This window comes from Artibeus jamaicensis, unplaced genomic scaffold, assembly GCF_021234435.1.
Source record: "Artibeus jamaicensis isolate MK-2021 breed Jamaican fruit bat unplaced genomic scaffold, CSHL_Jam_final contig_233, whole genome shotgun sequence".
In the NCBI taxonomy this organism is placed as follows: Eukaryota; Metazoa; Chordata; class Mammalia; order Chiroptera; family Phyllostomidae; genus Artibeus; species Artibeus jamaicensis.
The window spans coordinates 24,675,392-24,698,538 of NW_026521486.1; the positions used below are offsets into that span (position 1 = coordinate 24,675,392).

The following is a 23,147-nucleotide window of genomic DNA, read 5'->3' on the forward strand; positions in this document are numbered from 1 at the left end:
CCGGGGAGGCCCTAACACAGCCCCGCTCTCTTTTTAGAAACTCACCGCTAGCCTCATACCATTCCCAGTTCAGAGCCCTCGAAGGCTCTGTGGAGGCGAGTGGAGGCTTCCGCCTGGACGAGGCGAAATCCCTAATGGACTAGTTAATGAGCCCCTGGGATGAAGTAGTTAATGAGCCTTAGAAATGTTAAGAAATAAATGTCCTGCATCCTGCTTATAAGGAGAGTCACACCAGAATCAGGCCTAAGTGAGAACATTTAAAGTGAAAGGTTTATGAGCATGTCGATGGCCCTGTCCTGAAGTTTCCCGTCGCTGATGAATAACCAGACACAGCACAGAGCCTTTGGCTCAGATTCAGGCCTGCAGTTCCATCCTGTGGGGGGTAACTGAAATGCACCTTCGCCTGGGGAGTTGGGCAGGGGAGAAAAACAGAATTACGGTGTTGGAGGTAGGTGGTGTTGGGTCGTTGGACCAAGGAAGCCACTCTCAAATTCTTTTCCTTGGATGACAACAAGCCCAAATTTGCTTCCCTAAGACAAGAAACCAGTGGAAATCTACACATTGTATTTTTGCTTGTCTTCCCACAATGTACATGAAGTCATTCTCCAGAAGCCAAACCCTGTAATCGCTTGGCAGGGTTAGCTCTTTCCCTGGTGCGGCACTCCATTCGGGAGGCGTTTGTTGAGCACTGACTATGCACAAATGCATTGGGAAGCAGGGGACACAGAGCTGATTTAACACAGTTATTTCCTCGAGGAGCTCAAAATTTACTGGGAAAGACAGATGTGAACACCAATAACTAAGATATAAGTCAGGATGAAATAAGTCCTACGTCCCATTCATTCCACGCACAAGCATTTATTCACTTATTTATTACTCACTCACTGTGTGCAAGGGTAGTTAAGTGCTAGGGAAGGAAAGCAGAGAGAAGGCGCGTTTTGACTTGGAGGAACTGGGGAAGGCATTGTGGGGCTGCTGAAGGTGATTTGTGTTCCATAGTGAGAGCAATACGTGGGGGGAAGGAGGGGTCAGACCTGTTCAGGGAGAGGTGAGAAATGTCTCTCCCCCAGGAGCCCCTGCCCCAGGACAACACACACACACACACACACACACACACACACACACACACCCGTTGAACCAGGATGGAGCAGTGCTTCTTAACAAGTTCACACCAGGGCAACGCAGAGCCCTGCAGGCTCCTTAACTACATCTGCCTCAACTCCTTGGCCCTTTGCTATTTAAATCATTTGTTTCCGGACTTTTCTCTGGCCCCAAGTACACCTCCAGTATTGCCTTGATTTTATTGTTATAGGTAATTTACATCGGGAATGTTGAATCAAGAAAATCAGAGAGCAAAGAAATATGCCCTTGTGTTTTAAAAACCATGAAAAATGACACGATCCCCATCTGGGATTTGATTCAAAAGGGTCCTGCGGGGTCAGGTGTGGAGAACGGATGGGGACCACATACAATGAGAGAGCCCTGAGCTGGTGGCTCCGTGGCTGGGTGGTGGGTGCACAGGGCGGGGGGCATGTGACTGTTCGCTCCACCTTTACATATAGATAAGTATTTTTTTTTAATAATAGAAAGGGAAAAAACTGTGTAAAGAAGAACAGGGGGGAAAGGAAGCAGAGCTTAGAGCAGACCTGAGAATTTCCCCAGACAGTTAGAGAAGGAGGGTGGGTCAGTGTATTACAGTGAATGCTACAAATGACCCATTTCATGCTTTTCTGCAAGACCCCTCTTGTGTCGTTTCTCGCGTGGACTGCGCAGGAGTCCTGGGCGTTTTGCAGATCCTTCCTGCTTGTTTATAGTTCTCAGAACAGCACTTCGAAGCCGCGTATTACTGCCATATTCGTTTTATGCGGGTCACTTGGACAGGGGAACCACAGAGGGAACCACGGGGGCCTGCTTTCCTGACGTCCGTTCTGTCTGCCTCCTGCGTGACATAAAGTTACGTCTTTTAGGCTATGGAGTTATTTTTCCCTTGTTTACTAGATTTGTAAATTTTAAAATAGTAGATTCTTAAAAATTGTGCCACTGTTTTTACAACTCTTACTCCTACTTGGCAGAATTATTGGGTGATGGGTGTGCTCTTTTCAGTAGGACACTCCATGGGATGTTGTACTAAACAAGTGGGGAACCCTGGTTCCCATGGGTGCCCTCTCTCTCAACAACACACAGAAAAGGAGAGTCTGTGCTTGTCATGATGATTCTAGGAAATCATAATATGCACGTTAAATAACCCAGATCCTTGGGGAGAATGAGTTAACTCCTGCGGTATGAGAGAATCCCCTAAAAGTATTTATTACTAGTGCTCTAATGGGATATTCAAAAGTATAAACATCTCCAGATGTATGTATTAACTAGTATAACCCAATGCAGGATTAGCTCATTTAACTTTACAAAAGTCACTGTTTTTCTCAATGGTGAAATGAGAGGGTTGAAAAGTCTACAGTCTAACTCTGACTCCAAAAGTCTGTGACACAGGTGGGCTGAATCCAGCCCTCCACCTTATCTTATCCTGCTGGCACCTTGTTTCTACCCAGCAGCAGCTCCAAGCTCCTTGCTCCTAGTTAAGGAGTAGTTACATTTACACAGTCCTAAAATTACATTCGGCCCTTTGAAGGCAACCATGAGGCTGATGCGGCCCCTGGTGAAAATGAGTTTGACACCCCTGGTCTATGATCGAAGACTTAGTCTTGATTTTGTAACCCACCGAAGAGAGCTCATCCCAGTCCTAGGCTCCTGGTTTCATTTGGGAGAGCACTGTGTCTCCACCCCAATCCTCCTGGTGTCTTTGTGGATTACTCTGATCCTTATAAAATTGATTCTGTTTATCAAAGGTCAGATTCACTGGGTGATTTCTGTGTAGAGTGTAAAGTTCTGTCATTACGAAACAGCCGTAATCATCCTTCAGATCTCTATAAAGCAGTTGTTAAATGAGAAGACTTAGCTCTTTTGAATGAACAAGAGCAGAAAGAAATGAAGGTGCTGTTGAATGTCACCAATGAGTACCATAGCTGGAGGGTGTGGACAGAAGCACTACTTACAAGTGTGGATCAAATAGTACAGTCAGGTTCTTATCCATTCAGATGGAATTTGCTCAGGTGCAGTAGTGTTTATGCATTTGGATACCTTCAGCATTTAAAACACTGTACTGCATTCATGGGGTGCAGTGTTCTAGGAAGCATAGATAGAATCTTCTTCATGAAAGAGCTAAACACAGCTGTAAGTACAGTATGCGGTTTCTTCGAAGGACTCCTATTAAGTACTGCAGGAGGTTGGAGTGGGCATATCAGGGAAGGCTTTATGGAGGGGGTGGCTTTGAGCAGGGTTTAGATGAATGCTTCGAATATGGACAGGTAGAAATTAGAGGGGAAGCGGTTATTCCAGATGTGGAAAACATCAACAAGATTAGGTCGAGTCTGTTTTTTTCTACTTCAAGTAAAAATGTAAATCTAAGAATCCAGATCTATTAAAAATCCCTCCCCCTTCATCAGTTATGTTTTTCACTTTTTAATGTTGAGATGTATCATATGATTAAGAGACTACATGCAAATTTATGGTAGTTTACATGAGTATCTTGTGGCAAAGGTAAAATAAGCAATAAAGGAAATTCAGTAGGTAGTTGACAATTTCCATGCAAAATGCTAATTAGATCTATTTAAATATAACATAGAGCTTATTTTTAAAGGTGTTGTTTGTTTTTCAAAGGATAAGATGGCCTGTTAGTGGGCCAAACAAGTTGGTACGGCTGGCGTTCTGGGAGAGAGTTAAGCATCAGCCAGAGTGAGACAAGAGCCTGGCTTCCGTTTTTTATTGAGTAGTTAATAGTACCGTAACTGTGAATGAGTTGCCTCTTTCTGTGCTTATGTTCTGTTTATTATCCCTAGGAAGAGGTTGCTTGGTGGGGCACGGGAGGAGGGGCAGCATCTGTCAACCTTCTAACATTTTCCTCAGCCCACAAAAGTTTTATTGGCCTGTGTCTCACCGATGTGTTTTGCAAGCGAAGAGTCTATTGGCAGTGAACACCCTCAGTTGATGAAGTGTAGCTCTGGTGATGGCGTGAGTCATGTCTTCAGTGTATATTGAAATTCATTCTTACAACTCTGTGATTTCAAAGCTAGAAAGGTCTTTTACATATGAAGAAAAGGACATTCAGACACGTGAAGAGTCCAGCCCCGAGCATCCATTTAGCATTCTCTCCAACACACTTGTCTCCCTCTGACCTGGGACTCCAGAGCAGGGATGGGAAACTGGGGCCCTCGGGCCAAATCAGACACTGCCTGTTTTTGTAAGTTGGGTTTTATTGGCACAGAGACACACCCAGTCACTCAGTACTGTCTCTGGCTGCTTTTGTGCAGCCATGAGTAGTTGCAGCAGAGATGGTATGGCCAGCAAAGCCTAAACTGCTCACTGATTGGCCTTTCACAGAAAATGTTTCTTGCCCCCTGTTCTACGGCATCGCTTACTTGTCTGGTCAGTCGACGCGCTTGGAATCCTAGGCATGAGGGAGCATGCGGAAGTAGAGGACATTGTCCATCTTCCCAAGGAGTTACCTGCACTCTAGAGAATGGGCCACACCTAAGACATGTGGGAGGAACAATAACAAGTGATGTAAGAAAGGAGACACAAGTTCTAGACTGCAGGCTGTTTGCAGAGCAGTCGGAATGGTTACAATAACATCATCAACATAAGTAAAAGACAGCGAAGTAAAAAGGAATTATTTCTTTGCATACCAATTTTCTTTGAATTGTATAGTTAAATCATTTATTCAAAAATTATCTTCTATCCCTCTGTTCCAGACTTTCTCTAGGTGATGGGCAGAGCATCTCTAAATGCCAAATTTTGCCTCTTTTCTGACCTACACGATGTCCCTCTTACATTACACCATCAAACAAACTAAGTTCCTGCTTTGTTTTTCACGATAGACAGCTAGGTCTTAAAAGAAAAAGTCAATTTGGCTTTCTCTTAAAATTCTTCAATTCCATTAACACCTGGGTGATCAGACTACCTGTCTGCTTCTTCCTTCCTTGGCCTTGACCCAAAAATCTGCTGAGGGAGAAGGTTCCTTGGCGTGCACTGCTTTGGAGCCCACTCGCAGCCCCTCCTTGGCTGCACAGAGGTGGGGACTTTGGAGATCTGTGCAGATCTGCTGTTCCAAGTCCAGGACGCATCCTAGTGGAGCATACTTCTTGTCCTGGGCTGGTCTCACAGCTTCTGTTTAATCCTCCTGTTTTGCTTTGCAAATGGAAACTTCTTCATGGTTTGTGAGGATTTCGTTGGTTGGTTGGTTGGTTGGTTGGTTGGTTGGTTGATCCTACTGCAGATAAAACAGAGAAGCCCCACACACACACACACACATACGCCCCAACCCCAGGCCATGCTCTCTCCTTTCCCAGCCCTCCTCTAACACACTTCATGGCAGCCTTTCAGGTCCTTGTAAAAAATACGTTAACCATATCTCAAGCTTCCTTTAAAAAAAAAAAACAAATTTAATCCTCACCACAGGATGTATTTATTGATTTTAGAGACAGAGAAACATTGACACCTAGGTCCATACCCTGACCAGGGATCAAACCCACAGTCCTCTGGTGCACAGGACGATGCTCCAACTGACTGAACCACCCGGCACGGCTACATTTTTAACAGAAACAAAATTCTAATCGTGGAGACATCAAGTCTCCTTTCTTATTTGTCACTAAACTAGGACAGTGTACTTTCTTGATTTGGGTGCATTAACTGGATGAGTTTCATATGCACAGAAAGGCAGTCCTGGAAGCCTCTAATCTTAAATCAGATGAAGGAAAAGAAGCCAGAGGCCGCAGGGTAAGCAGCTGAAGGCGCATCCTCAGGGTTTTCAGGGACCAGAAAGCCACACCACACTCTTCCCTCTGGCTTCCTCCCACAGCAGCAAGTGCTGGTGAAATTGTTTCCAATGAGGCTCTTGGACTTTTGTTTTACAAATGAGCCTCAGGAACCACCTTGAAGGGGGAAAAAGGTATGATTAAAGGAAACCTGAAGGGATTAGCATGAAAGTGGTGACAGGCCTTTGCGGTAAGGTATGGGGTGTGCAGGCGTGTGTATGCCTTTGCACACACCCTTACATGTATAAATGTGCTTGGAGGAGAGAAAGGACAGGCCCGTGGGAAGTCTCCATGAGCCAGAGGGGCTCAGAATTTTAGTAGCAGCTGAAAGAACCACATCTCCCTGCCACACACACACATACACACCATCTCAGGCAGATGACCCCTCAGCAGATGCCTGCGTCCCAGGACCCCCTAGGGCTCCCGGCCCAGGTCCTAATGCACAGCCAGCCAGGAGTGTAAGGCAGCAGGTGGGCCTCTGAGCCGTGTGGGTTCTGGAGTCAGCAGGGTTAAATGTCAGTCCTGGTCTCCCAAGGAAACGTGCTTCATGTACCTGAGGCCTAGTTGCCTTTTCCATGAAAAGGAGAAGATGAATACCCATTTCTGGGTCCTTTTTGAGTACTAAGGAGATAATAGAAAAATACAGCACAAGTAGGTGAATTACTAAATACTAGTGTCCTTCCTGTGCTCCATTTGTCTTTGCTCTACTCCAGAGCCGTGGAAAGCAGAGGGCAGGAGGAACAGCCAGGACCACTGCCCGCCAGAGCTGGCTCAGGGCATTGACCTCTGTCTGGGGCATTTGTTTCAAGTGATGCTGGCCTGCAAAGCGTACCCTTCAAGGCGCCCTGGTTTCCTTACTTCCTTGGAGATTAAGTCCTACACTCCCTCCTGCCTCCTCTGGGCTTTGCCTACTGTTTGGAGGAGAGGTGAGCGCCATGGGGTGGAGGGGAGAGTCCTTCAACAACACTGTCCCCAGTGGCTCTGCCCTTTCACACACAGGCTGAGTCACTGCACTTTATTTTCACCGTGAACTATTACTGAGAAATCAAAGTGCCCTGAAAGACAAGGAAGTTTCAGGACAATCGCAACAATGGCTGCATGGAAAATAATAGAAGAGGCTTGAAGAGACTGGAAATTTTACTTTGTTCAAGGGTGCACATTTCTGCAAGACAGCAAGCATCCTCCCTCCCCTCAACCCCTGATAGGAATCCCCAGGCTGCCCCAAACCCGCGCGGGGATGGAGAGGTGCTGTGTTCCAGCTGTGGCTCAGGCTGAGCTGTGAGGCCTGAGTTGCAGATTCCAGCACTTCCCAGCCGTGCTCCACACCTTCGGCAACCAGAGGTGTAAAGGTCCAGCCCCGTTTGCAGCTGCAGTCCCTCTGCCCCATGAAGCCAGGAAGCATAGACGTCTTCTTTTCCTCAGCTCCTCCCTCCCACGGCTCGCCACTGCGCACACACGGTTTCTGTTTTCCTAAGCCACAGCAAAGCACGAGCCATTATCCTTTGCAAACACACCTCGGCGTATCAGCACAGGGTTGGCTGCGCTGGATTCAGAAGTTTCTGCTTCTAGGTAATGGCATGTCTAGAGTAGAGGAGGCGGGGAAACAGCTGCAGACCGACCGCCCCTTGCACATTGTAAACTCTGTGTTTCTATAAGCAGGATTTCTCAAGTTTGCTACTCTTGATATGAGAGCCAAATAATTCTTTGATGTGTGGGGTTGTCCTGTGCATTAGGAGACACTTAGCAGCACCTCTGGCCTCCACCCACTAGAGGCCAGCAGCAGTCTCCGCCCCAGTCGTGACAACCCAAATCGTCTCCAAATATTGCCAAATATCCCCGGGGGAACAAGAGTTTACATACACTGTGGTTACTTTTATATAATGCAGAGCAACAATACTTTTTGCATGTTATCTGTTTTGTTGCTACATCTGAAATAAATTTATTTATTTTTCATCAATGTAAAGAAATTAAACAGGGACAGTCAGCCTCTTCTCATTCTTGGTGGAGGTCATACCCAAAGAACCCTGGTTTCCCGAGTTTCTAGGCCTTCATTTAAAATTCCAGTTGGGCAATAAAAACTACGTAAAATTACTCTCTTAGAAGCTTTGCCGAAATTTAAATTAACCACCATCATTAAACATTCCCTTTGTCAATAACTCGACTTCCCACTCAGATTTTATAAACATCAGTTTTGTCTAGCGTGGTTTTTTTTCCATTGGAAACGATGTTGGTTATGTGTGAGTTGCCCATTTTTTTACAGTCTGCTCAATAGACTTATACAATGAGTTTCTGGTAAGAGACAAGCGTGGGAGTGAAAATATTTCTTCCTCACCACAGGCAGGGATTTTTTCCTACCATGTCTGTTAGCTGCAGACACCCAGGGCACCTCGTGCAGCAGGAAGAGCTCTCTCTTTCTGCAGTTGGAAAGTGGCTCTTCGTGACGACACTGTGCTCAAGCTGAAGCCTTTCATGAACTTCCTTTCATGGAAGAGACCATCCAAATAACACACGTTCTGTTTTAAAACATCCACCCCTTGACATAGAAGGCCCGTTAGTTGAGGAGAAGCGCCCTTAAAATGAATGGATGAATTCTTTCTGTTATAAAATTGTTTACATGTATGTTCAGGTGTTTTATAGTGGTATGAACCTTTGTTTGTAGAGCTTGCTGAGTTTTAGTACATACTATCAAAGAATGTTGTATCTCCCAAGAACATAATGATGGTTACCAGAGGGGAGGCATTTGGAGACAGGCAAAATGAGTGCAGGCGGTCAAAGGTACCAACGTCCAGTTATGAAATAAATAGACCATGCGGATGCAGTGGACAGTGCGATTACTGGGCTCGGTAGTATTGTAGTATATATTTGAAAGTTGCCAAGAGAGTGAATCTGAAAAGTTCCCATCACAAGAAAAAATATATATATTTGTCTATGACAGATGATAACTAGAATTATGGTGGTGATCATTTCCCTATAGATAAAAATGGCCAATTGTTATGTGATGTTGTACACCCGAAGCTAATGCTGCAGTGCTCCATGTCTGTTATACCTGAATTTTGTAAAGAAAAAGAGGGTTGTATCTGTGCAGACATGGATTTCGACAGAACTGCAAAGCAGTCTCCAAAGCATCTAGGGGAGTAAGAAGGATCTGCCTTTTATTTCATTGAAATCTTAAAAACAAAAATAACTCATATGGCTTGAACCTCAATTGTACAAAAAGAAGAAAAACTTGTGTGGTCAGGCAGTTTTTATCATCTGGTATAATTTTTAACTAAAGAAACAAAATCAATAGTGTTATAAAAGCCACTTCTACTCTGAGCTTGAAACAACTGCTTTTTGCCACAAAAGTCCTGTCACTGCCTCCACTAGTGACTGAGTAATTCAGTATGTCTTAAATGGCCACATATTTTTATTATGCAGCTAAAGTTGGCTTTGCTGGATTAAATGCCATTTAAAATGATTAAATGGCAGCCTGTTTGGGTTATTTTCACATTTATGAAAGGGAAAAGTTTGCAAGCTACAAATGTTTTTGAATCTCACAGGTAAAGTCTGTTCTCTGGTAAGCCTACCCTTCATTTACCAACCAAAGAGCAGATAACCTTCTACATCTTTCTGTAGTAAATGGTTTGTGGAAACACCCCAGTTTGATGAGAAACCAGCATGGTGGCCCCGCACCCCGTGCTGGGTAAGCCCTTCAGTGAGGACATGGTCACATTTGACTGTTTTGTGAGAAGTACGTGCTACCAAGGCAGTAAAAGAGAAGCAACAGAAACAATGAAGTGGAAGCCCTTGTGCACGTAGGGATGAGGGGAGAACCAGCCACTCAGGTGCCATTACACCGCTCACCGTCATAAGGGCAGAGTGACTCTATCAAACCACAGAAGACAGCCAGATCGCTTTTCATTATTAAGTTTTGTTCATATGAACACTCTAGCAGGGGCGTCCAACCTTTTGGCCTCGCTACACCACACTGGAAGAAGAGTTGTCTTGAGCCACACATTAAATACATTGAGACATGTAATCACACACACACAAAATAACGTTTTAAGTAAATTCACGACTTTTTGTTGGGCTGCATTCACAGCCATCCTGAGCTGCGTGGGGCCGCCAGTGGAACCCCCCTGTGAGAATCTCATTCCCAATGTAGGTGAACACAAAGGTGTCATCAAGCCTCTTTGTAGTAAAAATGACTGTAGCCCTGCAGGAAACAGCAGAGTTATACACAACGCCAACCCGCCCCTCCCCCTCCACACACACACACACACACACACACACACACACCATGTTTCTCCTGTTTACCAGCATTTAATGAGATAATACTTGGTTTTGTCAGGTGTTTTTCAGTTAGAGGAGGTGGTGGGAAACCAAAATGTATCTGCCCTTTGATAGCAGGACCAAAACTGGACAAGCAAACCACAGCTCCGTTCTCTGCTTTCCGTCTGCAGTAAAAATGCTGTAAGGTGGACACAGCGGGGGTGGGAGAGGGGGCCCGACACTTTGCCTGGGTTGCTGCTTTGCTGAGGCACCGGAGCTAGACTATTCTGTCTGCAGTAGCGTGACCCTGACTTCTCAAGGCACTTGAGGATGCTCAGATTTGGCCCCCTGCCCCTCCCCCACCTCAGCCCACCCTCTGGCAGCAGGAAGGCAAGGGCAGGCGGGGGCGGTGCTAGAAGTGGCCGGTGGTCCTCTGCTAGAATGGGGTTTGGACTCCAGCAGCCGCGTCATTGTTTTAGCATCACTTGGCTGTTTCCGAAACACAGTCAATCACACATGACATTAATTTTTAGATGCAAGTAATCAGTGGGGGGTGTCAGGGGAAGATACAGTAAGAGATACTAAAGATTTATGGTCATTTTAAGTTTCACGGTAGTTCCTAGAAAGACTGAGATTCCTGGAAAATGCTGTATTTTATACCAGTTCCTTCTGTTCAGAGAAAAGGCTGGATTTCATAAAGGGCACACCAAACAGCATTAGACCTTGCTCTGGAAAAGTCCTACAATTTACAACTGCATACCTGCTCCCCAGCTTCTCTGAGGCTAGAAGTCTCCATGGGAAGCGTGGCACAGCTCCTGCGGCCTTAGGGACACGCAGGCCTTAGGGCCTGCGACTCCGCGTGCCTCTCGCACGAGCTGTGCCTGCTGCGTCAGTGAGGAAACCCTCGGAGCTCCAGCCCCCTTGTCCGTAAAACAGGAACGGCAGCAGCAGCTGCCTGCTCGGGTGCCGGGCTGGCCACCCGCGGCCACGCTTGCAGTGTGTGGGGCACAGTGCCTGCCAACAGCACCCAAAATACCGTCGTTGTCCTCGCTGCTCTGCCTTCACTCGCATCGCCGCTCACCCAGTGGTCCTGTAAAGTGAGTGTTGTTAGTCCCTTTGCGGAAATGAGGAAAGCGTACCTGGGGGGAGTCGAGAGACTCGTCCAGGGTGCACTGACTCAATTGCTCTTGTTAAAATACACCAGGGAAGGGTGTGTTACTTCCCCTGCAGGTGAATGTGCTGGCTCCATGGCACCGAGTCTCACTCAGACACTCCCTCCCGGGCCTCGCAGGTCCCCCAGGCCTCACCCAACCGAGCAAGTCAGCACACTGTAGTACTGGAGCCCCGGAGTTCAAGTCCCAGGGCCTCGGGGGCCAGAGGTCGGGGGCGGGGGGGGGGAAGGTGAGAGGATCAGAAATGATGAATTTAAAGTGCCGAGCGCATACAAGGCATCCTGTAATTAATTATTTAGTGCCAGTCATTCTGGCTAGTGCCTAGCAAAGCTCCCAGAATCATTTTTCCTCACCTGCAGGCCAGCCCAGCATCAACTAGACCCAGAAAGTGCCCATCCATCCCCACCCACCTGCCAAGGCTCTGCTAGAGGGTGAACCACATGCCACTGTAGCACAAACTCAAAAAGCACTAGGACAAGGGGGTGGCACGCAGTATGTCTGTTCGCCGAGCCACAGCTAAAGGTGAGGCCCGGCGCTGGGCCTGGCCCGCACTAACTCACTTAGTGAGTATTCGTTGCCTAACCTAATATTCGAGTGTCAGTTGTTGCCATGCAAGTGGAGAAAGGGGATATTTTGCTCTGGGTTTCCTTCCACTCTGCTTTCATTATAGTAAAATGGTTTTAAAGGCCTCCAAAGTATGCTGTAGTCAGAACAGCCATATTCTTTAAAAAAATAAAAACGTGCTAGTCACAGTTCCCGTGGTCACAGTCACCAAGTCACGTAGTTCTTTTCCCACAGCTTTTCATGCATCATGCTTCTTTTTCTACCATTTTTTAGCTGACCCCAGTTGTCTCGTCTTTATCCATCAGTATCTCCCTCTGACACCAGTGTAATCTTAGCACCACCGCTTATGCCACCTGTGCTCTCTGGGACACTGGGACTCCGCCTTGTCACCCTGCCGGCCCACTTTCATGGCCAAGACATTTGCAGTTAAAGCTGGTTGATTCTCTCTCTCTCTCTCTCCCCCCTTCCCCACCTCCCTTCTGTGGGCTCCGCTCAGATTCAAGTCATTGGTCATGACCATGGACAAGTCGCTTCCTCTCTCCGGGTAACTGTGATCCCATCTGTGGAAGGAGGCACTTGGCCCGGAGGGTCTCTGAGGCCTGCCCAGGACGAAGGGCACCCTCTCCGACACGACGCCGCGTGCCTCTGGACAGAGCCCGCCTCCCTGTCAGGCCAGGAAGTGAGGCGGTCCATCCAAACGAGGCGAAAGCAGTTCCTTCCTTGACGGTTTTCTGATTCTTGTCCTTAGCCTCAACAAGAAACATTTTTGAATAGTGTTTTCTTGCCCTTTTCCTCTGTAGACTGTAGACTGCTCTGGGATTACGTCTATCAATTGCTTTCTGACAGCCGGTACGAAAACTTCATCCGATGGGAGGACAAAGAATCCAAAATATTCCGGATAGTGGATCCCAATGGCCTGGCTCGACTGTGGGGAAACCATAAGGTAAAAGGGCACCAGATACATGTTCTGTAAACCAGTGCCAAAATAAAGCCTTTATTCCAGGGTTGGAGGATAATTGTCTGTCTTCTGCTTCCTAAGCCTGCCCGTAATTATTTAGTTTCTTCCTTACTGGGCAAACAAGGCAAACAATTAGACAGTTGCAAAGGGAAGGAGATAATTAAAGATGCCCCTTTCCTTTTGTTACTTAGGCTAAGTGCCAGTTAACTCAGCATATCCTGCCTGGTCTGTTAGGGCTGAGGTCTGAAAAACCCTCACTCCCATTCCCTTGACCTTGACCTGGCCCTGTTACCCAGCCGTCATTAAGAACGGTAACAGCGAAGTGCTGCGGGGCTCCCTGACTCATGAGGAGCTTTGGGAAGTGAGCCTTCTGTTCTGCTCAGTTAGAAACTCCCATGTTCCCAAAAGCCCATTTCTACATGGAAAATACTTACACCACAGCTGTAAAACATCCCCCTTTGAACGCAGATGCGAGAAATAGGATTGCCCCATAATTTTCCACACTGAGAAGAAGGACTGGAATGTAAAAGATAAAGTCTGTTCGAGTTAGGAAAACTGTTCAAGTGTGTAAATATAAAAAAGTGGGTAAAACAGCCATCCATGGTAAAATGGTGGGTAAAATGTCCATCCATGAATGATAGGATAAAGCAGCTGAGGCCTGTTCATGCAATAGAATATTATTTGGCCTTAAAAAAGAAGGAACATCTTCAGTATACAACCACCTGGCTGAGCCTTGAGGACAGTATACTAAGTGTAATAAGCAGGTAACAGAAAAACAGTGTCTGATTCCACTTACAAGAAGTATCTAAAATAAATAAATTCACTGACTCAGAGGGTGCCAGGGGTTGAGGGAAGGGGAAAATGAGGAGTTACTAGTCAATGGCCATAAAGTTTCCTTTAAGCACAATGAATAAGTTCTGAGAGCTGCTCCTACCACATTGTACCTGTAGTAAATGCTAATGTATGGTGCACTAAAAATTGGTTCAGAGGGTAGATCTCATGTTAAGTGTTCTTCCACAACAAAATAAAATAAATAGAACCAAGAGCTACCCTCCCCCACCCCCCCAAAAATCTGAATAAATAAGTCTGTATTCCTACTTTAAAAAAAACACACACAAAAAAACAGTAACCAAGATCCAGACCCGACCACAGACTGGTGGCTGTGGTACAAAGCCAGCAAAGTATGGTGGTGTCACTACACCAGGCCCAGCCAAATGAGAGGGGACATGGGGGCTACGTGACTGAGCCGTGCCCTGGCTGCCACCTTGGAGGACCTAGGCCAGGCCATGACCAAACGTAGCCGGGCCCACTGCTGGACACTTCCGTGTGAGAAAACTCCCTGGGCAGTGCCTACATTGTGCCTAGCCCCAGGGCTCAGAACCACTGTATTCTTGCTTCCACAACAGGGATTTAAGCAACAACAAAAAAACTCTTCCTTAAGATGACAAACCAAAAACACAGTTTGAGAAAGGTCACTGCAACAAAAAAGAAAAAAGACACGCTCAGTGGGTCAGAAGGTGAAGGATGACCTACAGATAGCGGGAGCCTGCAGGGAATTCCCAGGGCACAGCAGAGCCAGTCTTGGGAAAGGAAATAAGGGAGGGTACTGCGGGATACGCCTTATTAGCTAGAGCTCCAGGACTTGTGACGGAGGGTGGGTCACTAGGAGCAATCTTAGCAGCTGCCTGCATGAAAGCAAAGGGGTGGGTGGGGACGAATGGGCCCGGAGGCAGCAGGTTAGCAGGTAGCTTTCCCAAACTAGCAGGGCCGCAGGAGCAGCTGACGGGCTTTTATTTTAACAGCTCCCCCAGCGCCTTTTCTGAGGTTCATTTCATTGTGTCTTTGTGCTTTTTTTCTCTCTTCCTCCTTTGAACAAACAGAACAGAACAAACATGACCTATGAGAAAATGTCCAGAGCCCTGCGCCACTACTACAAACTAAACATTATCAGGAAGGAGCCGGGACAAAGGCTTTTGTTCAGGTAGCACTTCCTTTTTCTCCTTTCCTTCTTTTGGGAGGATATTGTTTTCTTTCAATAAGTGGGAGGAGGGAGATTGTTCAGATCTCTACCTGCCTGTCTGGTTCTCAAAGCCATTGTGGCTACGAATCGGATACCAGGTTCTGGTCTGTTAGAATTTGTTTTAAAAAAAATGTTTTTTTCACTTATGTCTGTCCTATCATAAAACCACAACCGAGTAAACACAGTCTGACTCACCTTTAAAGTAATGCAATGATCAAATAGTGTTTATGTGGCATGAACGGCCATTGTAGTTGAAGGAAGCGACCAGAGTAACATTATCAGTGGCAGAGCGAGGAATCAAACCTGCACTTGCAGGGCTCCAGCGCTGTGAGCTGTTTGTCAGGCTGCTGTCGTGACCTACGAGTGAATCATGAAGTAGATTTAATGAGTCAGTCACAACTATTTTTTAAATAAAATAGAACAAAGTTAATTGCAACTGGATAGAACTGAAAGTACCAGACTGCATCCCATGAAATTAAGAGGAACTGTTGATTCATGAAAATTTCGGGGGGAGAGAGAGAGAGAGAGAGAGTGTGTGTGTGTGTGTGTGTGTGTGTTAAGTCATGGTGTAAAATGTGTTGGTCACAATGCATTGTAATCAGAAGTCAGAAAAGCCTGAAAGCTGTTGCACTAGACATTGCTCTTCCCAGAATTCCTCACAGCTGATGAGTTCCAGCCATTTAAACTATGCCACATTGATTGCAATTCCGAGTGCAATGTCAGAAAGGAGAAAGAATTAGAAGAGGAAGAAGAAGGGATCTGAAGGGCCAGTCAGCAGTAGCGCACTGGTGTTCGTGGCTGGTAACTGATATGGTGAGACCAGTGAAAGTTGGGAGAAAATGGGATCAGCACACAACCTGAAGTCAGGGGTCTCGGCAGGTGGGACAGACAAGATTTGTAGATGAGGCCAGAGGTGTGGATTTGGAGTTATTTACATACAGGTAGAAAATGACACTGTGAGCAGATGAGCTCAGTGGACAGAACAAAGAACCTAGGCGCTAGCGTTGGGAAGGGGGAGTCAAAACAGTTGGAGATCTTGCAGGCAGATGGAAAAGGCCGTTTAAGAAGGGATGGAAACAGAAAGAAGTGAAGTAGAGAAGAGCCCTCCTTCTGCTCGGCGATGCCTTCCCTTCATCCCCCTTTCCAAGCTTAGTTCTCGGCTATGTTCTTCCTGTTCCGTCCTTTTTCCCTGAATGAATTGATCCCATTACACAGCTGAATTCTCAAATCAGTGGTTATACTTTTAATCCGTATCCACCTCTAAAATCTCCATAAAATTTCAAATCTGAATTCCAAGACCTTCCTATAGGACATGGCTTTTTAAATTTTATGTTAGTGTCTCAGACATGAAACATTCCAGACAGACCTTCATTCACGTACTAGAAATATCCAGCCCCTGGAGTTCTTGTGTCTCACCAGTCACATCATCATCATTTTAAGCAACTGAACTTGGCACCACAGTTGTCTTTGACTCTTTCTATATCCGACTCAGTCACTGTGCTGAATTGGCCATTGGCTCCATTCATTGTTGCGGGGACTAGAAACCTGAGAACTACAAGTCCCAAGGTTTCTTACCACCAGGTTCCAGGCTGGAGTCTACCAATGACAAGCACTCCTTGAGGTTTGAAAGATTAAAGAAAGGCAAAAGCATTATTACTGCTTCCCGAGCAGTGGACACTGATATCTAGACTTTGTATGCACATGCAGATTAATTCAACATTCTCCTCCTACCGCTGGTCTACTCTCCTGCCTCCCGAATTCATAATATACACCAGCAGCTGCCCCACAACACAAATACGATTCCCTGTGCCAGAAACATATAGGCTTTAATGCTGCTTTTTTAACATATACACGCTGTAGGTCCGTCTCAAGTCCACTGCCTTTATGAGGCCTTCTCCAACTACTCAAACACACAGATTTCTTCTTCTATCATCTTAGGTTCCCTTGGCCCTAAACCACATCATGATTCACATTTTTAATAGTGAAGTCCTTCTCCCCACAACTAGATCATACACTCCTAGGAGGTAAAGGATAATATTTTGTATAATGCTGTTTTATAACTTATAGAGGCTTTCAGTAAATATTTCTTGACAAGCATAGCATGGAATACCAGAAGCTTAATATGGAAAAACAGTCAAAAGACGAAGGGTTAGTCCAAAGGGCCAAATATATATCCCTGGACTTGGCCTGGAGGACATCACTAGTGACTTCAGATGTTGAGGGAGAAGCTCTAGCAAGGTCAGAAAATGTAGAAGACAGATTGCAAGTACTGCAGATCGTACTGCTTGAGAAGTTCCATAATCTCTGCCCTTGAAGGGCAGAGAAGAAAAGCTGTGGAAGGTGGAAGGTTCATAGGCTTCCAGGAGTGATTTTCAACAAGATGAAAAGGAAAGAATGGTGCTATTAGTGAGGGAGATTAGTCATTTTTGAGAAAATGGGTGTTGCAAGCCAGACTTGCCACAAAGGGAAGGCTTCTTGGTATAAAACCAGGGTATAATCAAGTGAAGTGTTAAATTGCGGGTGCTCTACAAGGCGGACAGGGGTTGAGGGAAGAAAGGTTTCCTTGTAGAACTGGTGCCACCAGCAGCTCTTTCATGGTGAGGTGGAGCTGAAAGAACGAGCAGGGCTCAGGTAGGAGGAAGTAAAGAGGGTTCCGAATATGGGCCGAGCCAGAAGTTTGGAGGATGTCATGAGCCATGATTATATAAGGAAAAAGACTGGCCTGGCTGGACTGGAGGGTCTGTGATAGTAAATACTGGAAATCAAGAGTTTCCATGGTGAGATGACAAAGGACCCAGTGGGAAGGCCAGAGAGCATATTCTTGACTTGGTAAGTGGTCATCATAGGCTTTTGAAGACAGAGGGATGAGGGAAAGTGTACAACAGGTGTTGAGACACCTCACCTGGTGCAAGGCAGAGTGTGTGGGATAGAAATGGCGTGTCTGCGCAGCCCGGGCTGTGGCGTGCCGCCCCACAGCAGGAGCGGCATGTTCCCGCCCGGGCTGCCTTCCTGCACCACGGTAATCACGGCTGAACCATGGAAATCATGGTTGAAACATGTCACCGGAGTTGTTTCTGAGCAAACTCAATGAACACGAAGATACGGCTTGCTGTATGCATCCCCCACTGCAAAGGAAGAGGGACCAAAGGGGATTCACTGCTAACACCTAGGGAGCATCCATGATAACACTGAAAAAGGTTTTCTTTCTGTCTTCTGACTTCCCAAAGCACCACTACTCACTGGCCCAATTACCAAAATTTTCCACTTGGTGCTTAACTGTATTCATCAAGTTAAATTCAAGTGTTGAATACCATTCGCTGGACTCACAGTCCGGGATGGAAATGGATCTGCAGCTCTCATGGGTCCTTGTAAATGAAACTCTCTAAAAATAAGAACAGCAGATAAGCGAGCTACACCAGGGTTCCCTCGCGCGGAGTGTGGGAATATACTCCCCTGCCCCAAACCCTTGCTGCCTTGCAGTCATCCCAGCCCTTTTCTATAGTTATTTTGCCATCGTTTAGGCAGTAAGGGGAAGGGGCACCTTTTCCTAGTGGGCACTAATAGCTCTCCAGCTCTGTGAGGTGACAGGGCCGCTGAACTTTCTCGTTTCACGTTCAGGGTGAAGACAAGTTTAGGGAAGTCTGATCACTGTACTCCTCCATTTCTTCTCCCAAAGGTTTATGAAAACCCCGGATGAAATCATGAGTGGCCGAACAGACCGTCTGGAGCACCTTGAGTCCCAGGAGCTGGATGAACAAATATACCAAGAAGATGAATGCTGAAGGGGCCAACCCCCCATCGCAGCGGGCCACAGCCGAGGGAAGCCCTGCCCACCAGGACTGCTGGAGACGGGGTGGAGCAGGCGGGCTGAAGAGAGGAGAAAGGAAGAGACCCAGGAATGGAGTGACACTTCTCTGGCACACCAGGAGGGACCCCAGAGCACCTTAGACAAACCACCCAGCAAAGGCGGCGCTGGAACTCTGGCCGAGGGCACGAGCCTGGGACTCACGTTTCACGTTCCCCACTCATTCGGAATCTGTCGATCTGTAATTCCTCACCCTCACCCTTCCGCTTCCTGTTAGCTTCATGGTGTTTTTGTTTTTGTTTTTAAGACCATGCAGTTTGACTTTTCATCATTCATCTAGGGGGAGACATCTGAGGTTGTTTTCCTATGGAAATATATATCTGTTATATATATATATCTTTTTTTTTGCAAATCTCACAAAGTGTGGCAAACCCAGTTGGTCAGGAAAGGGAATACTTGTGAAAAGGTTCAGGTTCCTCTCTGTCCTGGCACGTGGATCAGGTCTGTTCTTGTTGCTGTAAGATCTTGGCTGGAGGGAAAAATAAGGGAGAAAAGGATGCTTTCAGAATAGATAAAGCAAAAAGGAGACCTGTCTTTTTCTCTCTCCTGCTCTCTTCCCTTCCCTGCATCCCACTCCCAAGAGTGCAGCCTCTTGAGGAGTCTGGGGAGCAACTGGGACCTAAACAGAATCGATGGCTTTGGGTGCTTTGGGGCCAGCACTGATGAATCAAACGCACGTCCTGGCATGTGGCCACCCGTCGGAGGGAGGCCTGAGACTTCAGAGATGCTGCTGGCCTGCAGGGAGACGAGTGTTAGTCCGGCAGACCACCCTGGACATGGCCGAGAGAGGCACGCAGCCCCGTGGTTCCAGAGCGTCAATCAGGGTGGCAGGCTGTCCAAGTTACTTGGAAGGCCCTGTCACCTTGGGACCAGCTTGCAAGTGCTAGAGTGGAAAATCAGAAAGACCACACAGGCTGATGGTCCAGAAACTGAGTAACAAGTCTGCAGGTGATAGAGCCTAGTGAGGCAGGAAGGGTCTTGGCCTTACTTCTCCATCTCAAAGGTCTTCATGTGGTTAGTTCCATACCCTCAGTTAAGTATTTTTTCAGTTCCTAGGCTATGTAGAAGTTTCCTTATCTGCATGGGGAGGCCCCTGGAGTGTGCAGTGTTAGTTGCCTCCGGTGTTTACCCAGTGTGGGCAGAAAGGAAATTCCTCAGATACAATACACTGATACATTTCCACTTCCTTCTTTCCTCCTTGCATTGCTGTGTTTCAGAATGGACCCATTTGTGGCTCTTTCTCACCTCAAAATAAGGTCAGCAGTACCTTGGAAAGTAAGATAAGTGCCACCCCTTAGTACTTCGGATGATAACATTTTTAGAGAGCTGTTTAGATTTGCTTTTCTTTTCTAGCTATCTAAATTGACTCTTCCAATACAGGTTCAGAATACAATATTAGGAGTATGGTGTTTTTTAATTCAAAAGATTAGATCTGCCTTACAAAGCACCCCCTCCTTGACTCCTCCGCTTAGTCGGTGAGCATCTCACAGCTCCCCCGGGGTGGCAGCGGGTCCCAGGAAAAGCTGCCAGGCCCCCGCCTCTCCTTCAGGCATCTTGGCATCGAATCAGGCACCCCCGGCCTGACTCTCCACCAGCCCACTGACAAGGACACCAGCCTGGGCACAACTAGATGGACTGTGGTTTAAGGACACTGGAATTAAGGAGCTGGTCAGGGCTCTTCAGTCCGGCTCTGTTCCCGCCCCATATCAGACCACACATAGCTACATGGAGGTGGCCAGCTTGCTCCCACCATCACACGGTCCCCCCACTCCCAGTTCCAGAATATCAGGCTTGCCGTGTGGCCACAGACCTTCTGTGTGAGGCCCCAGCCTCCCTTTAAAGGGCTCGGTCCAGACCAGCTGGATGGTGGTGGGAAGCAGCTGCGTCTCAGCATGCCACAGATGTCTCAGGAGTGGTCAGCAGCACACCTTGATACACCTTCCGGCCTCTAAGATGACTGATGTAGCTCAAAGGGAGAGATGAAGCCAGATACCTGGTGTGTTGTGAAAGCCATTGACTTTAAGGGCTGGAGAGAAAGGGTGGCTTTTACTGGGGCCCTTTGGGTGACTGAAATCAGACACCAGCGCATGGTGCTCTTGCTTAAGAGTAGGACATCTCATTCCGTTCCCTTTGCCCAGGCGCGAGGACTCGGGCTCTTTCCATTCCAAGAATCCTAAGGTTGAATCATGGATGGAAGCCTTCTTTTGCCCCAAGGATTTCTGTATGTAAAGCAATATTCTGGAAGAATATGTAAGACTTAGGATGACACCTTTAGCCACTTAAAGAAGAAATAGAAGGTGCTAACTCTAGTATAGGGTTGATTTCCCATCCAGGTATTACCAATAATGATTTTCTATTGATTCCCTTACCAGCAAAAGACCTTCCCATTTGTTCTCTGAGAGAACACCTGGGCAGTGCTGACACCAGGGACACAGGACTCACCCACTGCAGACTCCAGAGACTTCAGGTTGAATTTAGTGGACCTTGAAAAGCACCTGTTAGACACTGAGGAGTTCAGAAATGAATCGGGCTCAACATCCTGCCCTCCGAGAACTGGCGTTGTACCTGGGGAGTCTATCCCACATGACGGTCCTCGCCTCAGCACTGCGTCCTAGGGGTGATGACAGTTTCACCCAGGTCCCAGTTAAAAGCACATCTATGACTTAGATAGTTGGTCTTCCCTTGCTGCCATCATGCGCATCTTGGCTTGCAAGATCAGAAATCGGGAAAGGAAAGTGCAGAACATGGGAGGAGAGCTCTGCCCAGCTGTGTCCGGAGTGGGTACTGGCACTGTATCTTGAAATTCTCTAGTGTCTTCACCCTGTACCTTGAGTTAGCCAGGTTACCTCCTGTCCGTCAGAAGACAGCAGTGGCAGTCACCTGGATGCGCTGTGTGGGAGGAACACAATCTCCCAAGGCAACTTGGTCTGGCCTGAGGCAGCCTCACCTGTGTTCCAGATCTCTGGGGGGCAGGGGGCCAGGGCGGGCAGCAGGAGAGGGATGTGGTCCTCACAGGAAAAGAGGACTAATGGACTGAAGGATTTGCTCCTTCGAACAGTACCTTTGGAAGCCTCTGATTCATTGTCTTTTTACACTGAGAATATAGATTTAGCTGAAACGTCAAGGCTATAGCAGGATTTACCTGAATGACTAAGTAACCCCCAATTCTACCCTACCCAGGCTCCAACCCCAAATACATTCCCTTTTGCAGAAGGGAAACCTGAGATTCAGGGAGGTAATGGGATTTGCCCTCAGAGCAGACAGCGTGCTGGGGACAGAGCCAGGTTCGGGATGTGGCCCGATGGAACCCCCATCTGACCCACTCTCACCCAGGAAGTGGCAGATAAAAGGCCTGGGAAAACACACACAAGAACAAAGGGCAGTTTTCTTTGCCCGAGCATTCGGTGCTAGTTAGTTTTCTCCCACTCAGCCCGCTTCTCCTCCGGACAGAAACCTGGAATGAAGGGAGTGACACAAGGAAGCCAGGGCAGGGGGCGGGAGGGGACATGGCGATCCCTGCCCGTCTGAAACTGCAGAGGACGAACTTGACACTCTGGGCCCCGTCGGCATCAACACTAAACAACTATGCCTCCCAGACTTTTCACACACGCCAAGGGAACATTCTTGAAGATTTCTCTTTGGGACTGCAACCACCTGCAAACCAGAACGAATCTAGAATTTCTTTGTTTTCTCTCTCTCTTTTTTTTTTAATTTCTAATCTCTTGTTGTTTATGAGGTGTGGGGTTTATAAGGGACTGAATCAAATGAATGTAACAAAAAGAAAAAAAATGCCTTTTCTCAGGGCCAGTGAGTTGCAAATAATTTTTAAAGAAAAGCCTATAATTGCATCATCTCAATAAATTTTTTATTAAAAAAAGAATACTCCCAAGTCTCAGTTTTTACTAAGGTGGAGTGGAGTCAGACAGGCAAGGTGCTCTGCGGGGTCAGTCCTGTCTCTGCTCCGCGGTGGTGTGAAGTGCCATCTGGGTTTTTCCCTGGCAGGGAGCCTGCCCTCCAGAGCCACCTGCAGACCGTCTTCAGCGGGCAGCACCCGGACGGTGGGAGCAAACTGCTCAGATCTGAGCCTCGGCCGCTGCCACGGGGGAAACTAGCCAGGAGGAGCCCCGATCAGAGACTCGGGCCCTGAGCCGCTCACGCCAAAGACATCACAGCACACCGAGGACTGAGGCAATGTCTAGACTTAAGGGACTGCTTACTTCTATTGAAGTCGTGGATGTGAGCCTGTAGGTGCTGAGGGCACAAATGTGGGTTGAACTCAAACCTACACACAGGACCGTGATGGCCGATGGTTGTCAACACAGCTCAGAGCTGGCCCGGCGCTGAGAATGTCTCGGCAACACGGGCCACTGGAGCCACCTGCCCTCCAGTAGACACGATTTCAACATCAAACAGCCAGGATTCTATTTGCTGTCAGCAGTGGGTAGGA

General features: G+C 47.2%; 1 protein-coding gene across 3 annotated transcripts in view; it reads left to right on the forward strand.

The window, feature by feature from the left end:
* ETV6 (ETS variant transcription factor 6) overlaps positions 1 to 19,030 on the forward strand; it is a 214,115-nt gene extending 195,085 nt beyond the window's left edge. For all 3 annotated transcript variants that reach the window (XM_037164793.2, XM_037164794.2, XM_037164797.2), the window contains exons 6-8: positions 12,658 to 12,800; positions 14,696 to 14,796; positions 18,512 to 19,030. In XM_037164793.2, the coding sequence (XP_037020688.1) occupies positions 12,658 to 12,800; positions 14,696 to 14,796; positions 18,512 to 18,617 (350 nt within the window). In that variant the 3' untranslated portion in view covers positions 18,618 to 19,030. The remainder of the gene's footprint in view (positions 1 to 12,657; positions 12,801 to 14,695; positions 14,797 to 18,511) is intronic.
* The last annotated feature ends 4,117 nt before the right edge of the window (positions 19,031 to 23,147 follow it).